Source organism: Stegostoma tigrinum, chromosome 32 (genome assembly GCF_030684315.1).
Source record: "Stegostoma tigrinum isolate sSteTig4 chromosome 32, sSteTig4.hap1, whole genome shotgun sequence".
Taxonomy (NCBI): domain Eukaryota; kingdom Metazoa; phylum Chordata; class Chondrichthyes; order Orectolobiformes; family Stegostomatidae; genus Stegostoma; species Stegostoma tigrinum.
Window position 1 is genome coordinate 20,039,378 of NC_081385.1, and position 27,865 is coordinate 20,067,242.

Sequence of the window (27,865 nt, forward strand, 5' to 3'; positions counted from 1 at the left end):
TTACAGTCCAACAGGTTTATTTGAAAGCCCAAGCTTTCGGAGTCTGGGTCTTTCAGGTGTTAGTGAGACAGGCAGTATCAGACAGAGAATTTATTAGTAAAAGATCAAAAGTTCACACCATTGATGAAGATGTACTAAACAACCAAAGATGATGTTAAATTTTTAATCACGTAGATTTTAATTGATTAATATGTACATGTAAACTTGGGGTTAAATTATTTATTTGAATGCTAAAATAAATAGGGCTAAATTTCACCAGCTAAGTATGTACTTTTGTTGTTATACATATACTTCAAGGGCAAACTGAATGTTTATCAAGTTTCAGTTCTGAAATGTTATGCTGGTGATGATATAGACACAATGGCTTACAGTACATCTTCATTTGAGAGCAAACTCTCTGACAGCAATGCATCTGCATAGAAAGAATATAGCAATACATAAATAAGCCTCTGTTTGTAATGATGTCTTCCAAAGTTAGCTTCCTGCAGAAGGGGTATTTTCATGCAGGTTTTGCAAGGCTAAATCAGTCCACTTCATGTCTTGTTCGTTAATGGATTCAGTTGTTCCTCCATTATCCTGTTCAGGTTCTGGAAGTTCACTCTACAAAAGACAAAGGAAGAACACAATTATTAAGATCACTATCTTAGTTCACGAAACTAACTTCTGGGTTCCAATGATTGTCCTATGGAGAAAGATTAAATAGACTGGGTCTATGATATGGGATAACAAGGTGTAGAGCTGGACGAACACAGCAGGCCAAGCAGCATCAGAGGAGCAGGAAGGCTGACGTTTCAGGCCCTTCCTGAAGAAGGGTCTATGGCCGAAACGTCAGCCTTCCTGCTCCTCTGATGCTGCTTGGCCTGCTGTATTCATCCAGCTCTACACCTTGTTATCTCAGATTCTCCAGCACCTGCAGCTCCTACTATCTCTGGGCCTATCATCTTTCGAGTTTTGAAGAATGAGGGGTGATCTCATTCAAAACGTACCAAGTTTTTACAATGATCAACAGGGCATGTGCTGGAAGGATGTTTCCCCTGGCTGTGGTGCCTACAGGCAGGTACGCAATCTGAAATTAGGAGGCAGCCCATTTAAGGACTGAGAAGAGGAGAATGTTCTTCACTGAGAAAATGGTGAATCTTTGAAATTCTATGCCCTAGATGGGCAGCCACTGAGTATTTTCAAAATTGAGACTGACAGATTTCTATATGTTTAAAACAAAAGAGATATAGGGGTAGTCCAGAAAAAAAATGGTTTCAAATAGAACATCAGTCATGATCTCACTGAATGGTGGAGCTGGAATGTTCAGCTAAATGGCCTACTCCTGCTCCTATTACGACCCAATAGATTTTCCAAGGCGATGGGCCACTTCAAGTTTTAATGACCCAAGAGACGCTAACAAGTAGAACTTACTTACCTCTACTTCTACTTCTAATGGTGTAGTATGTGACATTTCAACAACCAACTTCTCCTGAACAGCATTTACTTGTAGTTAAAAGAAAAGGACAATAACACCATTAAAAATTCCAGCACCTCCAAATGTATAGGGCATATGACTCACACAAATTTCCCAATGACCTTTACTTGAATAAACGTGACACACATTTTTAAAAAAACGAGATAGCAACAAGTAATAAGCAACAAATTAAAACCAAAAGCTGTCAGACACAGCAGCCCATTGTGTCTGCTCCACCATTCAATGAGATCATGGTTGATCTTACAACCCTCAAACTCCATTTCCCTGCCTTTTCTTCATCGCCCTTTATAATTTATACACCAGCTTCCCTTCCTGCTTCTCGGTTTTATATGTTCAATACAGAGGTTGGCTTTTCTGACACAATTACAACCCTAAAAAAATTTGGAATCTACACAAAAACAACTAGAAAAGTCTGTTTTATTTGCCAAAATAGGAGGCAGACTTGTTTTCATTTTGCCACACATATGTGGGGACTGCTGTCACTTTTTAAACTGTTTTTCATTCCAATCACATTTTATCTTTTTCATTCCAAAACTAATAACAATGCACCTTCATACAATTAATATTATTTTAAGATACTATACAAATATAAATTCTGTACGTACTAGTGGTATTTCCACATCTTCATATGGCAGTTTGTCCTCACGCCATGCATCATCAATAAGATCCAGAATTCTGCCATCTCTTTGTACTTCACTGTCCATGTGTCTTGGTTGACACTGTACGCAAACACAAAACAGAAAATACAGGATTTAGTAAACATAGAGCATACGTGCCTGCATTTATTACACTTTCACCCTGGCTCATCTTGAAACTTCTAGCTCCTTAGCTTTTTACTCAAAGGAAGCAAGTCTGTCCCACCCAATACTCTTATCAGCCCTGGTTCAGTTAGTTACACTTTCATCTCCAAATTAAAAGATTGTATGTTAATGTTCCACTAAAGGTCTTGAGCACAAAACCTTTCATGACACCGCAGTCAGTTGCACTGTGAGAAGTGCTGTCATTTGGATAAGATATTAAACCGATATTGCATTTATTTTTTCAGATGGATGTAAAGGATCCCCTGACCCTATCTGCAAATGCAGCAGGGGTGTGATCTGGGCATGTCGCTCAATATCTAAATTTTCAAACTCATCACAAAAAATATTATCTAGATGTAACAGTGATGCTACTTGTGGGAGCTTGCTCTGTACAAATAGGGAGGTGGTGGCCTCGTAGTGTTGTCAATGAAATAGGAATTCAGAACCCAAAACGAATATCACACGACAATATTCTGGGGACGTACATGTTGACGTCACTATGGCAGTGAAATCTGAATTCAATTAAAATCTGGAATAGAGAGCTACCGTAACAGTAAGTGGATAACCACCACTCAATAACTCACCGGGTTCACTGCGGTCCTTTAAGGAAGGAAATCTATATCCTTACCTGATCTGTCCTAGATATGACTCCAGATGAACAGCAATGCGGTTGATTCTTAACTGCTTTCTAAGTAGTTAGGAATGGGCAATAAATATAGACCTAAGCAAATTCCACATCCTACAAAAGAATAAAAATAATTACATCAATATGCAGCAAAACTTCTGGCTGCGAAACAAGTTGTAAAATCATGAGGTTGTGAAGACTACTAAATGAATGCAAGAATTTTGTTTGGATTGACTGACATAAAATTTGCTGTTGTAATTTGCCTTTTAAAAAATTGTGACGTACATACTGAAAATCAGTTTGCTCAATGGGATAGTTAGGACGTGCTGACAGCTAATTCAATTAACAATATGTGGCAGATACATTACCAGACAAAATCTAAGCTAAACAGCCCATCGAGTCTATATTATTTTACTAGCGCCTCTCCGTTTACAGAGAGAAAAACAGAGTTTAAGCTTTAAGACCTACATTCCCTTCAGAACAATATTAACTGTTTTCCTCTCTCCAGATGCTCCCAAACCCAAGTTTCTTCAGCACTTTGTTGATATCCCTTGATTTTTCTAAGTGTTTTCTAAGTGTTTCCTTCAAATGATTTTGCATCTTTGGCCTTTGCAACATATTCATTTAAGCTGGACTTGAAGATTATGTTGCTTTGTTTCAATTTTCCCCAAGAAGTTTCTCCATTTAACATTGTACATCTTGGGAGTAAAATCTTTCAATTTCATTTTCAGATAACATAATTATACCAAATCTTCTCATAGCTCAATTCCTTAATCGTGGATGAATTTTTACTTTCATCACATTTGGACATCACCAAAGCTAGTATTTGTTGATCTTCCCTAAGAAGTCCTTCTCAAAAGACTAGCACAATCTTCTCAACAGATTCAGCATGAACTGTACTAAGTCAACCTTTTCGGTTTCCATTAGGCTTTGTTATCCTACATGCCAAGCATTTAATCAAATACCTCAGGTCGCTTGGGTTAATAAAAATCTGGTCACTCGCACATATACTGTTTGTGGGTGCTTCCTGTGTATACAGTACATCAATGGCGACTTCAGAATTTCTTCATTGGCTGAGGATCTGTATGGACATTAAACATGTTATAGAAATGTAAGTCTGTATGTCTTTGCTCTGATCTCCTGACTCCGCTTGAAACTTCAAACGTGCCACCTCACACATCCATTGGGTTAAAACAAGTAAATGAACCCAGCTGTGTGCCGTTCTGAGGAAGGAACATCGGGATAGAAACATTAACTCTGTTTCTCTCTTCACAGACCCCGTCCCGTCCCTCCCCCCACCGGCGCTGCCCCCCCCCCCAACCGTCCCACCCCGACCCTCCCAACCTGTCCCGCCCCACCACCCTGTTCCGACCTGCCCTCCCACCCTGTCCTGCTCCGCCCCTCCCCACCGTTCATTCCCGCCTCACCCCCGCCACGTCCGTCCCACTCCTTCTGCCCGTCCCTACCCTCCCCACCGCCCTGCCCCTCCTCCCTCCCCAACCCCCGCCACGCCCTGCCCCATCCCTCCACACCCCACCCCTCCCACCACTACCCTCCCCTCCGCGCCGTCGTGCCCCTTCTGCTCCAACCCCCACTCTTCGTCCCACCCCACCCCCACACTCACCCCGCCCGCATCCCCCTGCCCACACCCCATCCCCCCGCCCGTACGCCCCCCCAACAGCCCCCGCCCCCCGTCTCCCCCTCCCCCCGCCCCCCCCTCCTCGCCCCGCCCCGCCCCCGTCTCACCCTCGCCCCGCCCCCCGTCTCACCCTCGCCCCGCCCCCCTCGCCCCGCCCCCCGTCTCACCCTCGCCCCGCCCCCCTCACCCCGCCCCCCGTCTCACCCTCGCCCCGCCCCCCGTCTCCCCGCCCCCCGTCTCCCCCTCGCCCCGCCCCCGTCTCCCCCTCGCCCCGCCCCCCTCCCGCCGATATACCGTCCGGGACTCTCCCTCACCCCCAACAATCCCGATGAACGGTCCGGCCTCTCCCTGCCTCCCGGTCCCCCCCGATGAACGGTCCGGCCTCTCCCTGCCTCCCGGTCCCCCACGATGAACGGTCCGGCCTCTCCCTGCCTCCCGGTCCCCCACGATGAACGGTCCGGCCTCTCCCTTCCTCCCGGTCCCCCCCGATGAACGGTCCGCCCTCTCCCTGCCTCCCGGTCCCCCCCGATGAATGGTCCGGCCTCTCCCTGCCTCTCGGTCCCCCCAGATGAACGGTCCGGCCACAATCAGTAAATAATTGGAGTGAAGTGTTTGATTTCCGATGGAAGCTCACAGACTTTCAGGCGATAACAGAGTGTGGAGCTGGAGAAGCACAACAGGCTAGGCGGCGTCAGAGGAGCAGGAAAGTTGACATTTCGGGTCGGGGTCCTTCTTCCGAAAAAGGCTCCGGGCAGTGATTTTGCTTCTCTCCGCGCCGCGAGGTTGTTGCGGCCGTTTCCGAGTGAACAGCACTTTCCTTTCAGTTTTATTTTGTGCCTGTTCAGTTTTCCAGCCTGTCTCGCCCCCCCTCTCACTGACAAACTCCATGCTCGCCTCCTCAGCCGTGAGGTTTGTTTTCGTCGTTTTCTTTCCTGAGCCGACAAATAACGGAAAGGCCTGAGCCATCCCCTTTAAGTCGGGTGGCCCTTTCCCTTTAAGCGGTTGCCTAGTGACGGAGGCGGGAGGCCCAGGGTCGGTGAGTGGATTGCAGCGGGGTAGGGGACGGCAGCATTCACAGACTTCAAACAGCACAGTTAAAGTGAAATATCCCTGTGAAATGAACATTTGAATTGTAATATTGAAGAGTGTAGAGCTGGGAAGTGTGGCTGGAGTAGATTTAGTGTAGTTCTGGTCGGACAGACTTGGTTGGCTGAATGACCTTTCCTGTGTTTTATGTTTCTGTAAAATGTGGGCACCAGGGGCATGGCCAGCATTTGTTGATCACCTTTGCCTTTTTAAAAAAAACTTGAATGGTATTTCAGAGGGCAGTTACGAGTCTACCAGATTTTTGAGGGTGAGGGCGGCATATGTCCTTTCGTCAGAAACTTTGGTAGACGGATTTTTAATCAGCAAGGGAATCGAGGAAAATGGAGTTAAGGAACATCAGACAAGCTGCGATCCCATTGAGTGGTGGAGCAGACTTGAGGGCCGAATGGCCTACTTCTGCTCCTGCGTATAATGGTCTTACTGTCTTAAAAATCCATCTGGTTCACCAGTGGTAATTCCTGACACTAACCTTCAGTTCCAGATTGTGAAACTCCAGATTGTTAAATTCCAGTTCTTTTGGTATTAACATTTTTGATTTTTTTTAAAAGTAGTAATCTTAACAAACAAGGACTGGCTGAACGTTTTCGTCAAGGCGACTTGGAAAGACTTAGAATTCAAGCAACAAAGGACAGATTTCCACTTAACAGCACCTTTTACAAATTGAGAATGGCACAAAGTGCTGATTAAAGGATATGAACAGCATGACTTTGTATGTTCCCAATGGCAATCCACTGAATTAGTTTACATTTGCTAACTTTGAATAGAAAACTGAAGCGTAGAAATGTCATGTTTTGAAATGAAATTGATCTGTAGTCTGATGTAATACCAGTCGATCACATGTCTGAAGAATTCGAATGATTACGTTTTCTTTATTACAGTAATCCCACAGTTGTCTTTAGTTTTGTGTTTGGCACACTGGAATCTTGTGATTGGTGTCGACATCAATCTATCCAAGGGGATTTACCAGGGTGTTGCTGGGAATAGAGGGTTTGAGATCTAAAAATAGATTGGCAAGACTGGGACTTTTTTCACTGGTGAGTAGGAGGTTGAAGGGTGACTTCATTGACATCTATGGAATAATGAGGGTCATAGATAAGGTGGGTGACAAGGGTCATTTCCTGAGGGTGGGGGAGTTCAAAACTAGGGGACATATTTTTAAGGTGAGATTAAAAATTCAAAAAGGACATGAAGGGTAGCTCTTTTACACAGAGTTGTTTGTGTGTGGACTGAACTGCCAGAGAGTGGTGGAAGCAGGTATAGTTACAACGTTTAAAAGTCGTTTGGATAAGTTTGTGAATAGGATAGATTTGAAGGGATGTTGGCCAAGGACATGGGCGACTCGGACTAGTTTAGATTGGGAATATGATCTGTATGGACTGGTTGGACCAAAGAATCTGTTTCCATGCCGTATGATGCTGTAACTATGTTTTGGGAATATACAAGGTCATTGCACCATGTTTATATTCTCTGTTCAACACTTGATAATTCTTGCTGAAATTTTCTGCTTATTTGGACCTGAAACAACTATCGTATACTTAACTCAAATTGCTGATTGGAAAAAGTGTTTGACAATAAGCTCATTCAGAACTACATTTCCAAATCCAAGTTTCTGTGGAACTGGAATGATAAGCTGTGAAATAGTATTTTTACAGAATACAACCATTTGTGGAACAACTGAAATTATTTTACTGCTGGCCAGCTGCAAATCTCAGAGGAGCCAGTCTTAGTGGAAGCATCAGGTGTCAAGGTGCACAGTGAATTTGCATTTTTCTGCCTTTCAAAAAAAAAATTGGGAAGTTTTCCAATTCTCAGAATATAGTGGATTTTTTGGCTTACTTGGTAACATTACTATTTGAAAAAATCATTGCGTTGAACAGTAGATTGAACAATCATTGTGCCTTTGACATAAATTCTCCTGATTTGCCTTCCTCAACCACAAAAGAAAAAAACTTCTGAATATTGTCAAGCTTTTATGAAAATGTTTTGCAGTTGAGTGATTCCAGTTTTCAACTGGATTTTAGGGTACCTTTTCACAAACTTTGGTTGCTGTAAGAGTGTGCTTGTGATTCTGCTGAAAGTAACTTTAGATAATAGCAGGTACTTTCTGGGGCTCAGGATTTCATTTATTTTTCTGTCATCAGTCAAGAATGCCTTTGTACTTTGGCTCAGATCTTTGTTGAATACATTTATTGTTAAAATGTTGGGCTGCAGTGATCTTGTGAAGAAGTTTACAGCAACAGGGCTATGGAGGTGTTGGCATAATCATGCACTCAACTTCCTACATCTCATCTAGATTCCCTAGCTCGCTTGCTAGACCCATTGATTCCCAAAATCAGCTTTACCATGTATGGATCTTGATCCCACCATCTTTAGCTCCCTAAATTTTTGTCGTGATGATCAGACAGCTAATATTAGCATGTATTCATTTTAATTGATTCATTAATTTTAAAACGAAATGATAGCAGTTAAGTTTGAACAATCAGTCTGATCAATAAAATATATGTATCTTCATTATTGTGAATAGTCAGTTGTTTTCCATCTTGGAATCTTGGTTTTATTGCATTAGTTGATTGGGCCTGTGTGTTTTGTAGTACATGGACTTTTGTGAAGTTTAAATGAATTTGAAATAAATGTTTCCTGGATTCAGATTAACACCTGATAGATTTGCTAGGAAAATAACATTTTGATAGCTTTTGTTAAAGTGGTTTATTGCTGTTTGGGGAAAAATGTTCAAATCTCTGTAGTAGAAAATCAGTGACATGTTTGTCATATATGCTCCCACAGATAAGTGATGATGTGTTTTAACGTGATTTCTGAACAAAAAAACTTCAAGAACTCCTTCAAAATGTGTTCTATAATTGATGGTGAACATTGACTAATGGGATTGAAATCAGTATTGTGGTTTAATAGTATTTTTATTACAATTTCCATATAACCATGTTGTCTAATATTTTAAACATTTTGCTCAATGCTGATGTTTGGGGAACAGTTTTTCCTGTTCTGGAATCTCAATGCTATTTTGACAGTCAAGCTCGCTTTGTTACAATGCGGTGTTTCATTGGCAATATTATATATTTTTCTCATTATAGGATACAAAAAGGTTGAAAAATCAAAGATGTCTCCAAAAAACAAAAAACGTGGTGGAAATGGAAAATCAAGTAATACTTTTTCCTATGTTTTGCTAGTGATTCTATGTTCAGTGATGATGGTAACTTAATGTAATGGCTTTGTAACAGATGAGCATCAAGGAATGATGTATTGCGACTGTGATGGTTATAACAGAGCCATTCTAAGAGTTTCCCTTTTTGCTAAATTATAGGAAATTATATGGGGAATGTTTATGTTTTTGAGCTTGTTATAATTTTCTGCCAGTTCCTTCCATGTTGCTGTCTTTTTGAATCCACTGGTCCCTTGGTTCAGTATAGCTCCAGAGTTTAGAGCATCTCTATCCCTCTTTAAAGATGATAATTATTCATGCATCACCTGACAGTGGATTTCAGCAGGATATTTATAGAGGGTGGCTTTACACCTGAGACCACTCTTCTGTCAGATGCTTGCACAGATGTTTGGGTGCAGTGTGGTATTGGTAGGATAAGCAACAATGTGTGTGTTCTGAAGTCACATGTTGCTTTCTGCACGAAAACCTAAATAATCTTGGCCTTTACTGTCAGCTATTACTGGCTAAATTCAATGAATTATCAGGTCATGAATGTGGATGATTTTCTTGAAAAGCTTTGAGGTATGATTTATGAATAGATCTTCGTGTATTTGCAGAGTGGTGCAATGTGGTTGAATGTGAGTTCATTTTCAATATAGCAAGTTCACAATCACAAGGGTATATGTGCTAATGATGACCAGGCACATTAATTTTGGATTGGGGAAATAATCAGAGTTTTTAGCAGCCAGAATGAAAAAGCAGCAGTTTAAATCTCAATATTTTACCTGTAATTTTGAAGTAATCTGATATCACATCAAGTTCCTTTCACTTGCCACCCACATGCTCATTGACCTTCATTGCAGCAATGCTCAACCAGCAGCCAATGGAAAAATTCTCATCCTTTTGTTTTCAAATATCTCTAAGGTCTTGACCCTTTCTGTCTCTGTAACTTCCTCAGCTCCAATTATTCTGATCTTTGTGCTGCTGTAATTATGGTCTTCTGTGCATTCTTAATTTCAGTTAGTTCACAGTTGGTGGCTGTGCTTTTGGCTGTCTAGGCCCTCACATCTGGAATTTCTTTAAATCTCCAGCTCTCAAAGGGAAGAGGGGCTTGAAATCTTTAACCAAGTATTTGGCCATCTGCCTTGTGTCCTCCTTGGAGAAAAAGGAAACTGATGGGAGTTTTGATGGGGGTGTACAAAATAATGACTGATTTGGATTAGGTAGTCAAGGAAAATTGTATTCCCATTAGACGATTATAAAAACTATGGAATGCAGATTTAAGATTTTGGCAAGAGTGTACAGAATCCTAGAATTGTTACAGTGCAGAAGGAAGCCATTTGGCCCATCTTGTTTGCACTAGCTCTTTGAGTGAGCAGTTCACAGTGTTGTTCTTCTGACCTTTCTTGGTAAGCCGCATTTTTTTTTCCAAGTAATCGTCTAATTTCCAAGTGAATTTGGCTGTATTATGCACTTAAGGACTGCATTCCAGATCTTAACCTTTTTCACATATGAAGTGGTTTTCTTTCTATCACTTTTGCTCCTTTTGTCAATGACTTTAAAACTATCCATCTGTTTTCCAATCCTGTCAAGAAACAGTCTCTCCCTATCTACTCTGTTCAGACCCCTCATCGTTTTGAATAACTTCATTAAATCTCCTCTAGGCCTCCTTTTCTCCAAGGAAAATGGTCTTGAATTCTGCAAACTGTCATCATACTCGAAATTACTCATCTTCTGGAACTGTCCTCATGAACCTTTTCTGCACTCTGCTCAAAATAAGAAGAGGATAATTGGAAAGTTCCTCATGTGATGTCATGGTAGTATCCATACCCCTGGACCGAGATACCTGGGTTCAAGTCCCACCTGCACCAGTGGTGTGTAATAACATCTCTAAACAGGGTTATTACAAAGATAAGTTAAATTGAAACAAATTAAGATACATTGGACAGTTCTTCTGGCACAGTTCAGTTGTCCCTACCTCTGAGCCAGGTGGCCTGGGTTGAAGACCCACCTGTTCCAGAATTGTGCAATAACGTCTCTGAACAGATTTTTTTGGAAGCTTTCTAGAGTATGAGCCACATCTGAACAGCAAAGGAACTTATTAAATAAACTTTTTTGAACTATAATAATAGATGCATTGGAATGGGTTTGTGGTGCAGTAGTAGTGTCCTACCTCTGGAGTACAGAAGCCTGGGGTCAAGTCCCAACTACACTTAGCTGTATAATAACGCCTCCAAACAGTTTGATTAGAAAATATGAAAAAGAGGATACTTTGGGGTAAGTTAGTCATTGATTCAGAAGAATGGGTGATTTAATGGCGGAGGATAAAGAAAAAAAGTAACACAGGCAATTTGCTGGCAGAAAAATTGTTCAGTGATGCGTTTCTAATATATATTTCTTTTATATGTGTCTAAATATGTATTTCAAGAGGACACATTGGTTGAGGAGATGGTAGTGTAGCAGTAATGTCATTGAACTAGAAATCCAGAACTTGGGATAATGCTGTGAGGACATCGATGCAAATCGAACTATAGCAGTTGTAAAATTTGAATTCACTTAATAAATCTGTAACTTTTCTTTTAAAAAAGAGGGTACATTAGTGGAATATGTCTGACTAGTGTGTTTTACAGAGAACTAGCCTCGATTCAGTGTCCTCCTTCGCTCCCATGAATGATTCTTGAATTTGTGCTATCATTTAAATATACTGAATCTTAAACTGTAATTGAATCATAAATGGCTGTGTCATTGGATGAAGGCCACTCGACCCATCCTGTCTATGCCAGCCCTCTGCAAAAGAAAGTCCGTTAATCTCACCCCTTCTGCTGTTTCCACATAGTCTTGCAAATATTTTCTTTTCAAAAGATTATCCAACTTTCATTTTTGCAAGTTCTAATTTTATCTGCCTCCACCACAGACTCCTGTATGTATACTTCTCAAGACTTTATCCATGTTTCTGCTGTTCTGTCTACATCTCTATTTGAGGACTCGGGGCAATTAGCTGCTCAATGTACACCACCATGCCGCCACCTGTGATTGCTCTGTCCTATCAGTAAGTCAGGATGCATCCAGTACGATATGAGGGAATCAAAACAAATAAAACCGGGAGCCAATAGAAATTGCATGGAAAACTGTCCTTTAGTTGGAGTCTATACTCACGAAAAAGGAATATGGTTGTGTTGTCGTTGATCAATTATCTTGGTTCCAGTATTCTAAGAGCATTGTTGTTCAGTTACTTCACCAATGATCTTCCTGCCATCATAAAGTCAGAAATGGGAATGTGCACTGATGATTGCACGATCAGCACTATTTATGACTCCACAAATAATAAAGTGACCTGGCTATGTCTGGAACATAGTCATACTGATATTGTCTCTAATATATGATTCTGTCAGTTGTTGTTTGACTCTACTGTGGAACAACTCTTCAATCGGGAATGAGGACTTAACAAAGTCAACAGGGTGGAGTTTACTGTTTTTGCTTCTGTTGTCTAGGTGTCTGATTGTCCATCCAGTTTCATTCCTTCTCTTAAACTTTGTTTTATACAAAGAGTAGCTTGTTAGCTACTTTTGAGAGCATTTAAGAGTGGACCACATTATTGTGGGCTTGAAGTCACATGTAAGTCTTACTAAATATGGTTCGCAGCACTCCTTCCCTAATGGGCAGTGGTGAACCACATAGGTTTGTGTAATAAGAGACAATGGTTTTCGGTCAGCATTAGACTGGATTTTACAAAGATTTTACCATTTGAAATTTTACCATTCACCATGGTGAGATTGAAACCTGTGTGCCCGGAATATCAGTGTGGGTCTCTGATTACTGATCCGGGGACATTACCAACAGCCCACCACCTCTCCCTCTCATTAAATAATGCCATTGAACACCCCTCAGCTATTGGATGCTGATAAGTATATATAAAACAGCACCTTCTTTCCCCTGTGCACTGAGTTTCCACCTGCACCAAATTCTTAAATTAGCAACCATTTCACACAGCCCATAGGTCTTGTCATTTCCACTCTGCAGCGAACTTTTGTAGAGGCTGGTAGCTCAACTGAAGTTGTGACTGCTAAGTTAGCTTCCTTTTGCAGTAACGAATACCTATTTTCAGGTAAGAAATTTCAATTGATTGATTACTGCTACTCTAGATGGATTCTGTTAAACTAAGCTTCTTAATTAGCTTGCAGGTTTACATTCTCAGTTAGAGTCTGACTGCATTATTATCGCTTGAAAGAGATTATACCGGGATCAAATTTGTAAGTCAGCACTTATTTGTTGTCAAATGCATGTCTTGTTTCCACATCTGTGGAAAATATGCTGCTCCTTCCCTGATGTTGTTTGTCCTCTGTTGCTAGTAGAATTATCTGAGCCAACTGCTAAATCTGCTAAAAAATCACTGGATAACTCAACTGAAGATGTAACAATAGAAAGCTCAACTGATGACAGTAGAACGGTAGCAAAGTCATCAGGAGAGGATAAGGGCAACAAAGAGACACACAGCTTTTGGCTGATGAAATCAGAACCAGAAAGTCGAATTGAAAATGGTGTTGATGTGAAGGTAATGTGTTATTCTCATAAGAGGGCGATTTACAATATTATACAGAAGGAATTGTGATGAATGTTGAATTAGGTTTCTTAACTATTGTACAGTTTTTGGCTCCTTACCTAAAATAGGATAAAAATACATACACAAGAGGAGAAGGTTCACATGTTTGATTCTTGAGATGAGAGTTGTCAGGAAAGAACAAGTGGAATAGGGTGTTATTCCCTGGAATTTAGCAGAATGAGAGCTAATCCATAATTTCTTTTAGATTTCATCACAGGGTGGATCCTGCAAGGCTGTTTGCAAAGCTGGGCAGTCTACAGGTATGGGGTCAAAATCTCAGATAAGGGATCAGCCATTCACTAGCGTGGTCAGGAGATATTTCTTGTATCAGAGCTGTAAATATTTATAATTCTCTACCCCAGAGGGCTAATCAATATGGTTTTGTTAATATATTCAAGGCTGATATTCTTAAGGTTTTTGGAACCCAAGCCAGTTAAACGATATGAGGATTGTCCCGAAAATGGAGGTGGTGTAGAAGAAGTAATATGACCTGCACCTGAATTGCTGCTTAAGTTCTTCATACAATTTCATTGGTTGTGCTTTCCTTCTATTTCAAAGCACTGATCACAACCTAAACTTGTAAAAAAAAATTAACAGTTTCAATGGCGTTCATCCTAAATGTTTAATGGAGGGACAGTTAAATTACTGCATTGAGAAAATTGAGGATGACCTTGCTCAGCAACCAAATTCCAGCCCATTTTAAAACATGAGTAAATGTGAACCTAGTAGTTCCGTAATTTCCCCTGAATTTAGGCTTGTGCTTTTTGGTGCAGATGTGTGGGGGATTGTGCACAGAATGGATGGAAGGTGAAGGTGAAAAATTAATTGACAAATAGGGTCATTTCTTACTCTTGTGAAATTTTAGTATTTACCAAATAAACTTTTCTAGTTATTACTTTGAAGGGGAAAATAAGATAAACAATTCTACATTATAATTAAATTCTTTCTTTGATTCTGTTCTTAGTTTGGAGTTGAGGATTTGAAGGCCCAACAAAATCAGACTGCATGTTGGGATGGTGTTCGAAATTACCAGGTATAACAATACCTCCCAATTGGGATCCTAGTTTTACAGGGTCAAACTTCATTGGATTGAACCTTTTATTCATGTATAAATATGGAATACTTATAAGGAATGAAAGTTAAAACATCTAGAATAACACCATACCATACTAGGACTCGCCATGAATAAGCCCTATTCAGAAGATAATAATTTCAAGGTCAAATTAGATATTTTCTTAGTATCTGATTTTAATTTTTATTTGGAATTCAGAATTGACAAATATTAAGATTTTAATGAATATTTTAAGTGCACAAATTGCCAGCTGCCTATAATATGTGATATTGGATTGAATGCTCAATGTAGTTTGTTTTCCATTGACTGAAAGACCAATCTCTGTTTGAAAGTGCAGAAATGTAACCTTTCTGGAACTAATTTGCATTATTTTGTTGTACAAATTTGCTGTCACCCCCTTATTTCATCCTTCCACCCCAACCCATGCATTTTCCTTTTGAGGTTCTGTGAACGTCAGGCAGTAGAATTTGTTTGATTAAGAGTTTCAAATGACGATATGGCTTTATTTGTTGTTAGATTTATCTCATGTCTTTTCTATTTTATGTTATTCAGTTATTACACACCATTGGCCTTGAATTTCCTTTACAGCCACCTCTGGGCAGTTAGACTTGACAATTATCCAATGTGAATATATGGTGAAGTCTCATTGCCAATTCTGTTACAATGTACCTGAGACAATGTGGTTTTTGCTCCTATCCATATGGCCTCATTTAATGATCTTTCTAAGCTATCACTCTTACACACTGCTATAATTGATTGCTTGATCAATATTGAGGCTGCACCACTTACTTTTCTATTCTCTTCTTTACCTTGTCTGAATGCTGTATAATCCGGAATGTCCAGCTTCCAATCCTGCTCAGCAAGATATACTTATTAGATTCTCTACTTGCCTGGTCTCCTTCTGACTGGTGGTCAACCATTCCCCCTCTCTCTGTACTGGGTTGACCATACACTGAAATATGCTATCTATGAATCTGTCAGCTTTGTGACTGGACTAGTGCTCAGTGGCCACTCAGGCTCCAAAACCCAGAGCTTGAATTGCTCCAGGTGGAGGCACCTCCTGCTCATGTAGTCATCCAGACTGTCAGGAGTGTCTAGCATTTCCTGAATAGTGAAGGATGTGAAAATCATGGGCCTTGAGATTTTATCACATAGCTTAAAGTAAATAGAATGTGACCCTTGCTTTTTTGTCCCCCACCCCCCTTACTCCTATTTAAGTCTAGACTAGAAAAATCTCTGGATTTTATAAATCAATTATAATTTTGCAGTCACCATTCCTGAGACTAGCTTTCAATTCCATATTTTATTAATTGAATTTAAATTCCAACAGCCACAGCAATGGAATTGTCCCTTGTCCCCAGAGCATTAGCCTGTATCCCTGTATACTAGCCCAGCGACATTACTGGACTACACCTCTCCCTTAAGTGCACTTACAATGAAAGTTTTAAGTTTAATGAAGCTGTATTGTTTTGCTTTGATTTGTGGCTTCCATGGTGGCACATATTGAGTGAAAGCCTCCATTACAAGCCACACTGACTTGTCTCTTTCCGAATCTGGTTCCCTTCATCACAGTGCACAGTCTTCTTCTGTTGGTTCTAGTGGTATGCACTACACCTCTCACCGTGCTTCGGTGTGCTGGGTGAAACATTTACTTCGTGGAGAATTTTGCAGGCCACCCTTGACATGTCAAGTATCTGATTGACACAGTCTTCTGGTTTAGTCTGGTGAACATGCAAAAGTGCCATCAGCTTCGGCATTAACACATCTTCACACAAAGGCTAATAATAGAAGTATGTGACTCTACCACACAAAAATAACAGTAGAATCTGAAATGAATAAGACTTTTAAATCTGAGATTGGCTAGCAAAAAATGAGTAGTTTGTGGAACTAATGGGTTGGAGTTTGAATTTCACTGAATGATAGAACAGGTCAATAAGATGAATGACTTCATTCTGTCTCACTGACTCGCAGAGGGCTTTGATCATTTACATGTCTGTTTTTAAAGGCCTGCCACGAAGGCTGGTGCTTTATGTTCCTACAGCAAATGTCACAGTCAGCTGTTGTTGAGCAAAGCTGTCATACAATCAGCTTTTCAGTTGAAGTCCATACACCCTTTGGGCTCGGTCTTTATGAATAGGCTTCTGCCTGTGCTGCTGATGCTTCCGTTTTTATGTTTCTTGTCTCCGTTTTTTTTCCCCTTGTTCACTGTAACCACAGTGGAGTGGTACTAGTCAGATAATGGCTCACTGCATTAACAGATTGAAAGTGTTTTAATGATTCTTGAAGAGGCTGAATTGCATTTTCTGGACAATCTCATTATATTTTTATTCCTCCAAACGCTCTTGCTCAGAAGTGCTCTTCAAATTATAATGTCCCAAAACTTGGACAAACGCCATTATCAAGGGAGGAGAAACGTTTTGAACAGAGCTAAGATTATTGTTAAAAGAAGTTAAGAACTTTTTGATATTATAATCATGTCTATGAATGATTTGTGCTCAATTTTTCATTCTGTTAGGCTGACTTGCACCCTCTGATAAGGTGTACATCTGGGTGCACATCTGCAGGGAAGACCAGAGTGTACCCTGAGACATGTAATTACTAACATATCTGTATTTACCACTTGATATGAAATTCGGAAGAAGGTTTAGTGATTTTGGGCAGTCTAGCTTGTATTTTCATCCCTTTTACTCCTTTCAGAGACTTTTGAAAAACAATTTTGGTGTTAATGGTTTGGAAGCAGAATAAACTGTTCCTCACAAATAGATGAACAACTGGTTGAGTAAGAAGGTTGATTGCTTTTTATATACTGCATCCATGTGAGTATATCAACTGTATATCCCAGGCTAAAAGAAAATCTCTAAATTTAGATACAAGGTGTAAAGTGAGATCATAGATTATTTTGTGAATTGTGTTAACAGGCTCGAAATTTCATGAGAGATATGAAGTTGGAACAGCTGGCCTTTTTCTACCATAGCAATTGTAAAGAGCCTGGAATTGCTGCACTCATCAAGGTTTGCATCTTTAACAGCTACTAACCTGTTAGTATGAGTTTTGAACTGTTTTGTGCCTGTTTGAGCAATAATGGTACTTATGAGATAAGAACAGTGTAACAATTGTGACATTTTGTTTCCAGCTTTGGTGAGGAAGTTGTTATTACAGCATTTACATAATGTATCAACTTCACCTCTGGTCATGAATTCCAAATTATTACATGCTCTGACTAGGTTAAGAAAAGGCAATTTTAATGAATGACTTTTCTCCTTGACTTAGCTGCAGAAATGTATTCCATGGTCCATAATTAAAATGTTCAGTATAATTAATAATCCAGTCTGCCAATGATGTATAAAATAAACAATACAGTTTATAGCAAATGCCTTCATCCAAGTGCAGAAATGAATGTGAGAGCAATACTTTCAACCTGTGATTTTAAAAGTCTAAATTCAGTGTTCTGAATCTCATAAACAATCACTTCAGCATTTAAAGTGTTTACTAATTCTCCATATTTGTAATTCTCACTTTCCTTTAAAGATTGTAAAGGAATCTTACGTTGATCACACACAGTTTGACAAGAAAGATCCTCATTATGATCCCAGAAGTTCAAAGCAAAATCCAAAGTGGTTCATGGTAACTGAATCTTCTCTTGTATTTTATTGCGGCAGTTAAAAAGGCTTTCAGTCATTTTATGAATGATTTCAGTGTATAAAATGAGTTGGAGCAATGCTATGACTAATCAGAGCTCGTAGACTGACATTTTCATTACCTGCAGGACAATTTGTATAAGATTGCATTAATTGAATAACAAATTACAGCAACAGTAATAATTTATGGGGTGTATTGGGAGATATTATACTGTATTAACATTACTTCTATATAATTTACCCCAAACAAAACAGAGAGTTTCCTGTTTTTTTTTTGATTTGTTGCAAAGTAGTAATTCATACTCCATAGTACCTAATCAGTTCTGGCACTTCTACAAATCATGAAGCTCATCTCACCCAATATGCATCTCTTCCCAGAGAGCAAAAGAATTATAATGATATTTGTACTGCAAATATTGATTCTGTAAATTTCAACTGATTATAGTGGTTAAGCCAGACAGTGATATGTTATTAGTATTTCTGTTGTGTATATATTGGTCCGGTTTATCTGACTATATCCCATGGATATAACCGATTATTTAAAATTTTTAATCGTTACAATTATGTGATTGTACAGTGGCAGTGAAGATCTGATTAACCACTGCTGTCTGGAGGTGGTGGTGCATTATGCTGGTTATCAATGATTGGTTTGGTGTTGTGGATAAAGTTTGAAAAACTACTTAACCAGACACTGCAGCCACAAGTACTAGAGTAAGTGAGTCCAAACTCAATCCATTCCAATATAGTGTGAATATTTACTCACTTGTTAAATTTAAAGAAGAATTCAAGGGAAACGTATTTATCCAGAGAGCGATTGGATTGAGAAACTGAGCCTAGAAGTGTAATTGCTTTTAAGGGGTAACTACCAGAAGTGGAAAGGAATAGAAAGTTTGCTAATAGACTGAAATGAATAGTGTGGAAGGAGATTCACATGGAGCTCAAACACTAACATGGACTAATTAAGCCTATTTCTGTTAACTAGATGTAATTCTGTTTAATTCTTTCAAAACATTGCTCCAGTAGAAACCTGTTAATCAAGTTTCTTGTGCCTTTGTTTTCAGACTGTGTTAATTGCCTCTGTCAATGCAACATTTTCTGTTTGAACAAGTGGACGGTTGACTGGTTTTTTGATCTCACCAATAGTACCTTGACTGGCTCTAATGATGCATCTTTCATGGTATCTATATCTGTAATAAAACAAATGTAACAAGTCAAGTGCGGGAAGAGCCACAGCTCTGACTTGTGATTTCAGTTGTTATTGGTAGTATTGGTTGTAAGGGAGAATGGTGAGCAGCTACTTAGGTCAAGACGAAGGCTCCAAATAAATAGAGAATCCCAGACTAAAATTAACAGAAGGTTTGGATGTGGTGGGGAGATGTGCTATTTAAACACTTGTGCTGGAGGAATATAACAACATGATAGAATTGCAATAGAAACCAGAGTACTGGAGAAACTCGGCAGATCTGGCAACATCTGAGGAGAGACAAAGTTAAAGATGAAGCTGATATGACTTCTTCTGAACTGAATGATAGAAATGTAGCTTAGTTGTCCAGCAGTGTCTAAATTTACTTACTTTTCTAGGTGGATGTGCAGTTTGTGCGGATGATGAAACGTTACATCTCTCTTGCTGAATTGAAGCGATACCATCAAGAACACAAAACAAAGGATGGTCCACTGAAAAACATGGCACTGTTTACCAGAGCTAGGCTTTCTGTGCAGCCAGTAACCAAAGGTGAGGGTGGTACATACAGATATTTATAATTAACCTTGTTCTGACATGTTACGACACACCTTGGGAGCAAGTGGGACTTATACGTAAGCCATCTGGCGCATTATATGTATGCTGTAGTAACCTCATTTTCTCTACCTCCTGTTAGAAGCAATGTCAGTTGTTATGAGATAAGCATTACCAGTACCATTACTGCAAAATTAATTGCAAGCTATCAACTTTAGACATTGGGTAACATGAAATTGGAAATGTGTGTTTGTCACAATTAGTGAAACCACAGTAATGAGTTAATGCTATTTTTAAAAATTGATTTTCATTAATTTGCATTAATTGTAAAATCGAGCTAGGTTTCACTGGTTCACAAGTGCAGAATTACACTTCATTATCTTGCACCTCCTGTCAACTGATTCAGTATCATTGGTGCTGTGCCTATATATTCAGTCACAAGATGGCATTTGCTGAAGCAAGGTTAAAAGCAACCAAATCATAGGAATGGCTGCCGATGTATTAAGAGTTGAAAGATTTTGAGCATTTTCTTTGTTTAAAATATCAGTTGACAACTGGTCATATAAAAGTAAACATTCCTGGAAAAATAAAAGCAGCATCTGAAAAAGAAACTAGTTAATTAATAAATCTGAAAAAGACCCACCCTAATACTTTAATCTCTTAGATGGTGAACCACCTTCAATGTCCATAATAATTTTATTTCAAAGGCTTTTGGTATTAATTCTAACTTCATACTTAATACTCATCAACACTAGGCTGAGGTCCAGTAAACTATCAGTGTTTGTTAGAAGTCAGGTAGCAGGGAAAAACATTACTGATCATGAAATTTGAGTTTGATTTCAATTTTCTACTGTTTTGAGAAGTGCATCTTCAGTAGATGTATTTCCATTGGGATATCAGAGCAAAGGGAGCTCTAGATTATTTGAAGCAGTACTATAGCTTTTGCAACAGCAACCTGCTGTGGTGTCATTACTTGTAAGAGGTTTATGAAACTAGTTATATTTTTAATTGAGTTAATTTGGATATCAATGCCCTTCTGAGTGTATTTGTATGACTTCTAATGACAAAGACTTTCTGATTTAAAAACAGATTAATTTGTAAGATAACATGGTGTAGAGCTGGATGAACACAGCAGGCCAAGCAGCATTAGAGGAGAGGAGAGCTGACGTTTTCGGTCTAGACCCTTCTTCAGAAATCAAATTTTCTTCAGATTTCTGAAGAAGGGTCTAGTCCTGAAAATGTCAGCTTTCCTGCTCCTCTGATGCTGCTTGGCCTACTGTGTTCATCCACCTCTACGCCTTGTTATGTCAGATTTTCCAGCATCAGCAGTTCCTACTATCTCTGTATTAATTTGTAAGATACAGCTTTTTAAAGCAGTAATTCATTACTTTAACAGAGGAGTTTGACTTTGTCCTGAGCCTTGAAGACCAAAAGCCAGTTTAAATGGAAGAAGGTGCAGACGGGAAAGTCATCTTCAGCTGACCAGCTATTACTTCCGTTTTGGGTGAACTGAACTAGTTCATTGCATGCATGTATTTATCAATATCTGAAGCAATACTTGTTTTCTTCCATTGTGTGAAGTTGGGATAGTTGGGCTGCTGAATTGTATTTGGACTTGATTCTTCTGCATTCATGCAGTCAGTATGCTTTCTACAGGGGACAAATGCGTATTATCATATTAGGCTAAACACTCAACTTTATTTTTCAGAAAAGTTTATATTGTGGTAAAAGAGCAACAGAAAAGTAGTCTGTAAACTATATAACTTGTTTTGAGATTATCTGCATTACCTCATTTCAGGATTATGGTTTATCTTTCATCTGCAGACAAAGTGCAGCAGGAGGGAAGCATTAACTACCTAAACAATCTAATACATCTATTATTTTTACTTTGATGCAGCCAGAGAGAAAAATAACTTTGCTGAATGAACTTGTTATTTTTAGAGCTTGTCCTTGGAATGCTGAATAATTGAATAAATTTCTAATAAATGAAAACATTGTTTCTGTCCTGTTTACATTCTTGTTAACTGAATCTTAAGAAAAACTGTTGGTGTTGGAATTGATTGTAATAAGGTCAGCCGGGTGGACCTCACAGAAATCGGGTTCCCTGAATATAACTGGTAATCAGGGAGCGCTGGCTGACCGATAAGAAAAAGACTGTCTGGCTGGCTGTGAGGGAGCTGGATTAGTGTCAGAGACTTTCCATGTGTAAATAAAGGGTGAATTGGTGACGGGATATCAGTCTCTGTGGAATTATTTCAGTTATGATAAGAGAAAAACATGCTCCCGAAGAAATTTGCTTACAACTGTCATCTTTGAGTTGGGGGGCCACCATTTCTGGCATCATGCTATTATTTGGGAAGCCTGACTTGTTCAATCCTATTATTGAAGATTGAGCCCAGTCTGTGGAAAGAATGTAAAATGTGAGGCTGGATGAACACAGCAGGCCAAGCAGCATCTCAGGAGCACAAAAGCTGACGTTTCAGGCCTAGACCCTTCATCAGAGAAGCTCCTTTTGTGCTCCTGAGATGCTGCTTGGCCTGCTGTGTTCATCCAGCCTCACATTTTATTATCTTGGAATCTCCAGCATCTGCAGTTCCCATTATCTCTGTGGAAAGAATGTGTTATTTTTCCAGACAACTGACATTGGGGAAAAGTGAAAAGCAATAAGTAATTCTCCTGTCAGCTTGTGGACCTGCAGCTTTTTTAGTTATTATAAACTAAACTTTCCCTGAGGCACCAGATCCCAAAACTTTTCAACAGTTGATGGATTTAGTTGAGTATTACAATCTCCAGCCTCCTCTGAGACCTGACTGGTTTTACTTGGCAATTCGAGAACCAGGTGAATCCGTACCAGATTTTTGACTAGGTTAAGATGACTGGCAGAGGGATATGACTTTAGTTTAACCCTGAATGAGTTGCTAAGGGACTGTTTGATACATGGGATTAATGATGAAACCATGCAACTGGACTTCAAACAGGCACTATCTTTGACTTTATGATTAGAAAATGTAGCAAGTGGAGGATATGAGTTGCATGGTATTCCGACAGAAGTGAGTACCCTCACCAGTCCAAGTGAACTTGGGGAATACCGCTTGAGTGAAGTCAATTGCACAGACTCACTCAGGACATATCCTGAACAGAGGGACCCGAGGCCAGCCCACGTCAAAACACCAAAACAAAACCAAGCCTCAGCCAAATGATTAACATTTGACATGATAGCAAAAGTTCCACGACATCTAAGTTGAATAAGAGAACTCAAAGGGGCATCTGCGCTCCCTGGAAAATTGACCTACGTCTTGTTTGGAGCAGTTAAATGCTTAGCAATTCAGAAGAAGAGTCCTGACCTGAAATGTCAGCTTTCCTGCTCCTCTGATGCTGCCTGGCCTGCTCTGTTCCCCCAGCTCCACACTGTATTAACACAGAATTTATAAGGTCACACCATTGGTCAGGATATATTAAACAAACGTGAGATGCTGGTAAATCTTCAATCAGTTAGGTTTTAACTGATTACTATGTATATGTAAATCCTTGAATTCCTGAGGGAATGAAAGGTTTTCAATGTAAAGAAGAGGTGACTTTTTAGATTTGACAATGTATGTTAGGTGTCAGGCCTTATTTAGAATCTGTTTGTATTTTGGCTTGGAGTCAGACTGGTTTGTTTCTAAAAAAAAGGAATTTATAAAATGCTACATTGACAGAACATCTATAAATTGGTTGCTTTTTGAACAAAATAGAATGTAATGCAAATACAAATTCACCGCAAAGATTCATGTGTGTGCATGTGATGTGGAAAGACAGAAGAGAGTGAGTGAGAGATAATGGGAACTGCAGATGCTGGAGATTCCAAGATAATAAAATGTGAGGCTGGATGAACACAGCAGGCCAAGCAGCATCTCAGGAGCACAAGAGCTGTGCTCCTGAGATGCTGCTTGGCCTGCTGTGTTCATCCAGCCTCACATTTTATTATATCAGAGAGTGAGTGAGTGCATGTTTGTAGATGGGGGTGGGGGAGGAGGTGGGGTGGGGATAGAGAGTGGACAGCGAGAGACTGCGCATGAGGGAAGAGAGCGTGCAAGGGAAGAACAGTATGAGTGAGCACGTGTGATGGAGACTGTGTGTGAGGGAGGGAGAGAGTATGAGTGCATATGCTCGGGAGACTGTGTGTATGAGAGAGGATCCAGGTGCGTGTGTGTATAGTGTGGTGGGGTCACCAGTAGTGTGACATGAACCCAAGATCCTGGACGAGGCTGCCCTCATGAGTACCGAACTTGGCTATCAGCCTCTGTTCGGTGACTCTGTGTGGTTGTGTATCCCGAGGTCCACCTTGGAGGACGTTTACCTGAAAAAGAGGGCAAATCTACTTGACCTCTGAAGCGTTCCCCACTGGAACTGTCTGGCGATTGTTGTGCAGGTCCATCCATCAGTTGTCGTAGCGTCTGCATGGTCTCGCCAAAAATCCATGCCTTTGGGCATCTTTGCCTGCAGCATATGAGCTGGACAGCATTGGCTGAATCACATGAGTATCTGCTGTGCATGTGGTGGGTGATGTTCCCACGTGTGATGGTAGTGTCAGTGTTAAAGATCTTGTGTGCCTTGCAGAGATTGCAGTGACAGGGTAACATAATGTTGTGGTCGATGTTGTCCTGAAGGCTGAGTAGTTTGTTGTGAATAAGAGTTTGTTTAAGGCTTGGTGATGAGAACTGGAGGTTGGGGAAGATCTTGGCGAGGTGTTCATCGTCATCGATAATGTTTTGAAGGCTGCAAAGAATGTAGTTTCTCCACTCCCAGGAAGTATTGGATGACAAAGGGTACCCTATCGGAAATATCCTGTGTCACTCTTTTAAAGAGGTTTTTGCCGTGGCACGTTGGAACTGGTGATGGATAAGTTGAGCATCATAACTTGTTCCTATGATGATGTCCTTCAACACCTTCAGGTATCTGTCTCATTCCTCCTCATCCAAACAGACCCTGTGTATGCATTGGGCTTGTTTGTTGGGGATGGCTATTTTAATATTTTAAGGTGGAAGCTAGAGAAGTGCAGCATCGTGAGGTTATCCATAGGATTGAGGTGTCCGTCCCTGTTAGAGATGCATGTGTCCAAGAATGACACTGATTCTAAAGAGTAGTCCATGGTAAGTCTGATGGCGGGATGAAACTTGTTGATATCACAATGTAGTTGCTTCAGTGATTCCTTGCCATGAGTCCAAAGGAGAAAAATGTCAATGTACCTGGCGTGTAGCATTGGTTGGAGATTCTGTGCAGCAAACAAGTCTTGTCTGAATCTGTGCATGAAAATGTTGACATACTGGGGAGCAAACCTGGTCCCGTGGTTGCTTCGTGTGTCAATGTGAAGAACTGGTTGTCAAAGGTGAAGACGTTGTGGTTGAGGGTGAAGCGAATGAATGTAGGATGGTGTCTGGAAATTGGCAGTTGTTGGTATTGAGTACTGAGGCTGTTGCAGTGATACTGTTGTAGTGTGTCAAAACATCCTTTGTGACGAGGAATGGTCCTGGTTCAAAATGTCAGTGGGTACTGAGTTTCTGTAAGAAATCAGTAGTATCATGACAGAAGCTGGAGGTTCCCTGGACAGTGAGTTTCAAGATGCTCTCAACATAGCCAGAGAGGTTCTCATACAGGGTTCCATTGCCCGATACAATGGGATGTCCAGGTGTGTTGGTTGTATCTTTGGAAGGCAGTAGAAGTTTTCTATGTGGGATGAGTGTGCACAGGGATCCAAAGTCTTGGCCAGTCTTTTCAGTTGATGAGCATGTTCTTTGATCAGATTGGCAGGTAGTTGTCAGTGGTGTTTCAGGTTCTTCTGCTGTTGGTACACTTCCTTACAGTAGTCTGTTCTATTCTGTATTATCTTTTAGTTACATATTCTGTGTGTGATAATACCTCTCTTACTAACACCTAAAAGAGGAGTGAGGCTCCAAAAGCTTGTGATTTTTAATAAATCTGTTGGACTATAACCTGATGTTGTGTGATTTCTGACCTTGTCCACCCCAGTCCAAGACAGGCACCTCCACATTATTATTATGGGGAGCAAGAGTGATTGTCCTAAGCAAAGGTCATTGCTAGATATTGGCTGAACTCCGCCAGAGGTTTCCAAAATGAAGATGTTGGTGAGAAGTTATGTCTGATGGCTAGGATTGGATGCAGACATAGCTGTGTTGGTGGGGCAAAGCCCAGAGTGTCAAGGAGGACAAAAATACCACTAGTAGCTTCCCCACATTTGTGGGAATGGCTGGGTAAACCCTGGAGTTGGTTGCATGTCAACTATGCGGTGCTTTGATGGGCTTTTTACTCGTTGTGAATGCCCATAGTGGTTGGATGTGCAAATAGACCATTTATCAAACACAAGGATGATGACAGTAGAAAAACATGGATTCCTGGAAGTGTTGAAGGGTCTAGGCCAGAAATGCCAGCTTTCCTGCTCGGCCTGCTGTGTTCTTCCAGCTGTACACATTGTTATCTTGGTCACAGACAATGGGCCATTGTTTATCAGCAGGGAATTTCAGTATTTCTTATTTGTTGAATACCATTTGACTTTAAAGACAGCTCCAAACCACCCTTCTTCCAATGCAGAAAAAGCTGTCAAACTTTGAAAGCAGCTTGAAGAAATTTGATTTCAAAATCACCCCTCATGCAACTACAGGGATAGCTCCAGCAAAGTTGCTAATGAAAAGACTGTACACGAGGGTAAATCTGATCTTCCTAGACTTGTAGTAGTGGGGGGAGGGGAAGAGGGTGAAATGGCATAGGAATGCTAAGCAAGACAGTTACTTCAGAGGATGTAGTTTGGTGCAGGTATGACAGTCCTGACAAGCACGTGGACCACATGAAAGTTGCAAACTGTGGGAGCAAAATGTACCCTGCCCCTTGACAGCCTTTTCAACTATCTGGAGCCTGTGTGTTCTCCCACTCCATCAAACATTAAAGATAGCTCAGAATCTGAAATGGGCATGGTAGATGTTGTTGCCTCTGCCACCACCTTCTGCCTGAAGAATAAATTTCTTCTGAGACACTCCGGGTGCAACAGGTGAGCCACTGTGCATTACATGCTGCCCGTATCAGTAGCACAGTTGGAGGAACCTGACCCAGTGCTGAAATGCCCCAGGAGGAGCTACAAAAAAGAAAAACCTCAGACTCAGAGGGGCAGGAATGTAGTGATTGTAATGAGGTCAGCCAAATGGACATCACAGAATGAGTTCCCTGACTGAGGATGTTAATCTGGTCCCATCAGGAAAACCTGTTCTTCACCATCAGCCAGAAGTGCCAGACATTCTGTTCACTCAGAGAGCTGGCTCAGCGAGCTGGATCAGTGTTAAGGACTCTCCACGTGTAAATAAATGATGACTTAGTGACAGGATACAGGCCTTGGTGGAGTTATTTCAGGTGACTTGGTATTTTGGTACTTTTAACATTGTGACCCTTTGGTGAGGACTGCATAATTAATAACAATTTACAATAAGCATTTGCTTAACATCCAATAATTTTCACACCAAATGAGAAGTTAGCCCAAGTTCTTAGTAACATTCTCGATGATTTAAGTATTAACTCATTCACAGTGCAGTATCCAAATTCATGTTACTTAAGGTGGTAATGGTAATATAAAACCAAAATATAATAGTTAATTTTCTGTATTTCATAGTAACTTGTCAGTTATTGAATATCTGATTCAAGAAGTTTTAATACAGAAATTTAATGGTTTCAAGATGTAAGTGACACTGATCTATTTATCAACTCTGGATCTCCCTGTACCAAAATATCCCCAGCTAATTAGCAGGTATGCAACCCAAACATTAGATGGTGCAAACTAGCAATATGCTTACACTCTCTTACTGTCTGAGGAAGTGTTTGACTTCTGTTTGCTACCCCCGTCAATAGATGTACGTGAAGAGAAAATACCTGATTTTCACCATTTTATTGCAAAGTGACATGAGGCTCTTGAGATCCTGACATTGTGTTTGAATAAAAATAAGCCATATGGCCCAGTGACACACTGTACCTCTGAG

The 27,865-nt window shown here is 40.3% G+C and overlaps 2 protein-coding genes across 14 annotated transcripts in view; one reads left to right on the forward strand and one right to left on the reverse strand.

Annotated features, from left to right (window-relative positions):
- On the reverse strand, positions 1-4,987 carry anapc13 (anaphase promoting complex subunit 13). Its single transcript, XM_059639153.1, has 5 exons — positions 4,853-4,987; positions 3,865-3,980; positions 2,903-3,013; positions 2,080-2,193; positions 1-600 (listed from the first exon to the last, which is right to left on the reverse strand). Exons 4-5 carry the CDS (start codon positions 2,176-2,178, stop codon positions 475-477), a joined length of 225 nt encoding a protein of 74 aa, XP_059495136.1. The 5' UTR covers positions 2,179-2,193; positions 2,903-3,013; positions 3,865-3,980; positions 4,853-4,987; the 3' UTR covers positions 1-474.
- The window catches only part of thyn1 (thymocyte nuclear protein 1), a 23,966-nt gene continuing 944 nt past the window's right edge, over positions 4,844-27,865 (forward strand). The window contains exons 1-8 of one of the 13 annotated variants that reach the window (XM_059639144.1): positions 4,848-5,447; positions 8,735-8,803; positions 13,155-13,354; positions 14,367-14,435; positions 17,393-17,485; positions 18,003-18,098; positions 19,694-19,844; positions 21,244-21,839. In XM_059639144.1, coding sequence (XP_059495127.1) covers positions 8,761-8,803; positions 13,155-13,354; positions 14,367-14,435; positions 17,393-17,485; positions 18,003-18,098; positions 19,694-19,844; positions 21,244-21,290 — 699 coding nt within the window. In that variant the 5' untranslated portion in view covers positions 4,848-5,447; positions 8,735-8,760 and the 3' untranslated portion in view covers positions 21,291-21,839. The other 12 variants (XM_059639145.1, XM_059639140.1, XM_059639141.1 and 9 more) reach the window with 12 other exon arrangements.

Excerpts from the sequence above, each read along its gene's own strand:
- anapc13 (XM_059639153.1), bottom strand. The coding sequence starts at position 2,178 with ATGGACAGTGAAGTACAAAGAGATGGCAGAATTCTGGATCTTATTGAT. Across the intron at positions 601-2,079 it reads AAGATGTGGAAATACCACTA|AGTGAACTTCCAGAACCTGA; the intron begins GTACGTACAGAA and ends TGTCTTTTGTAG.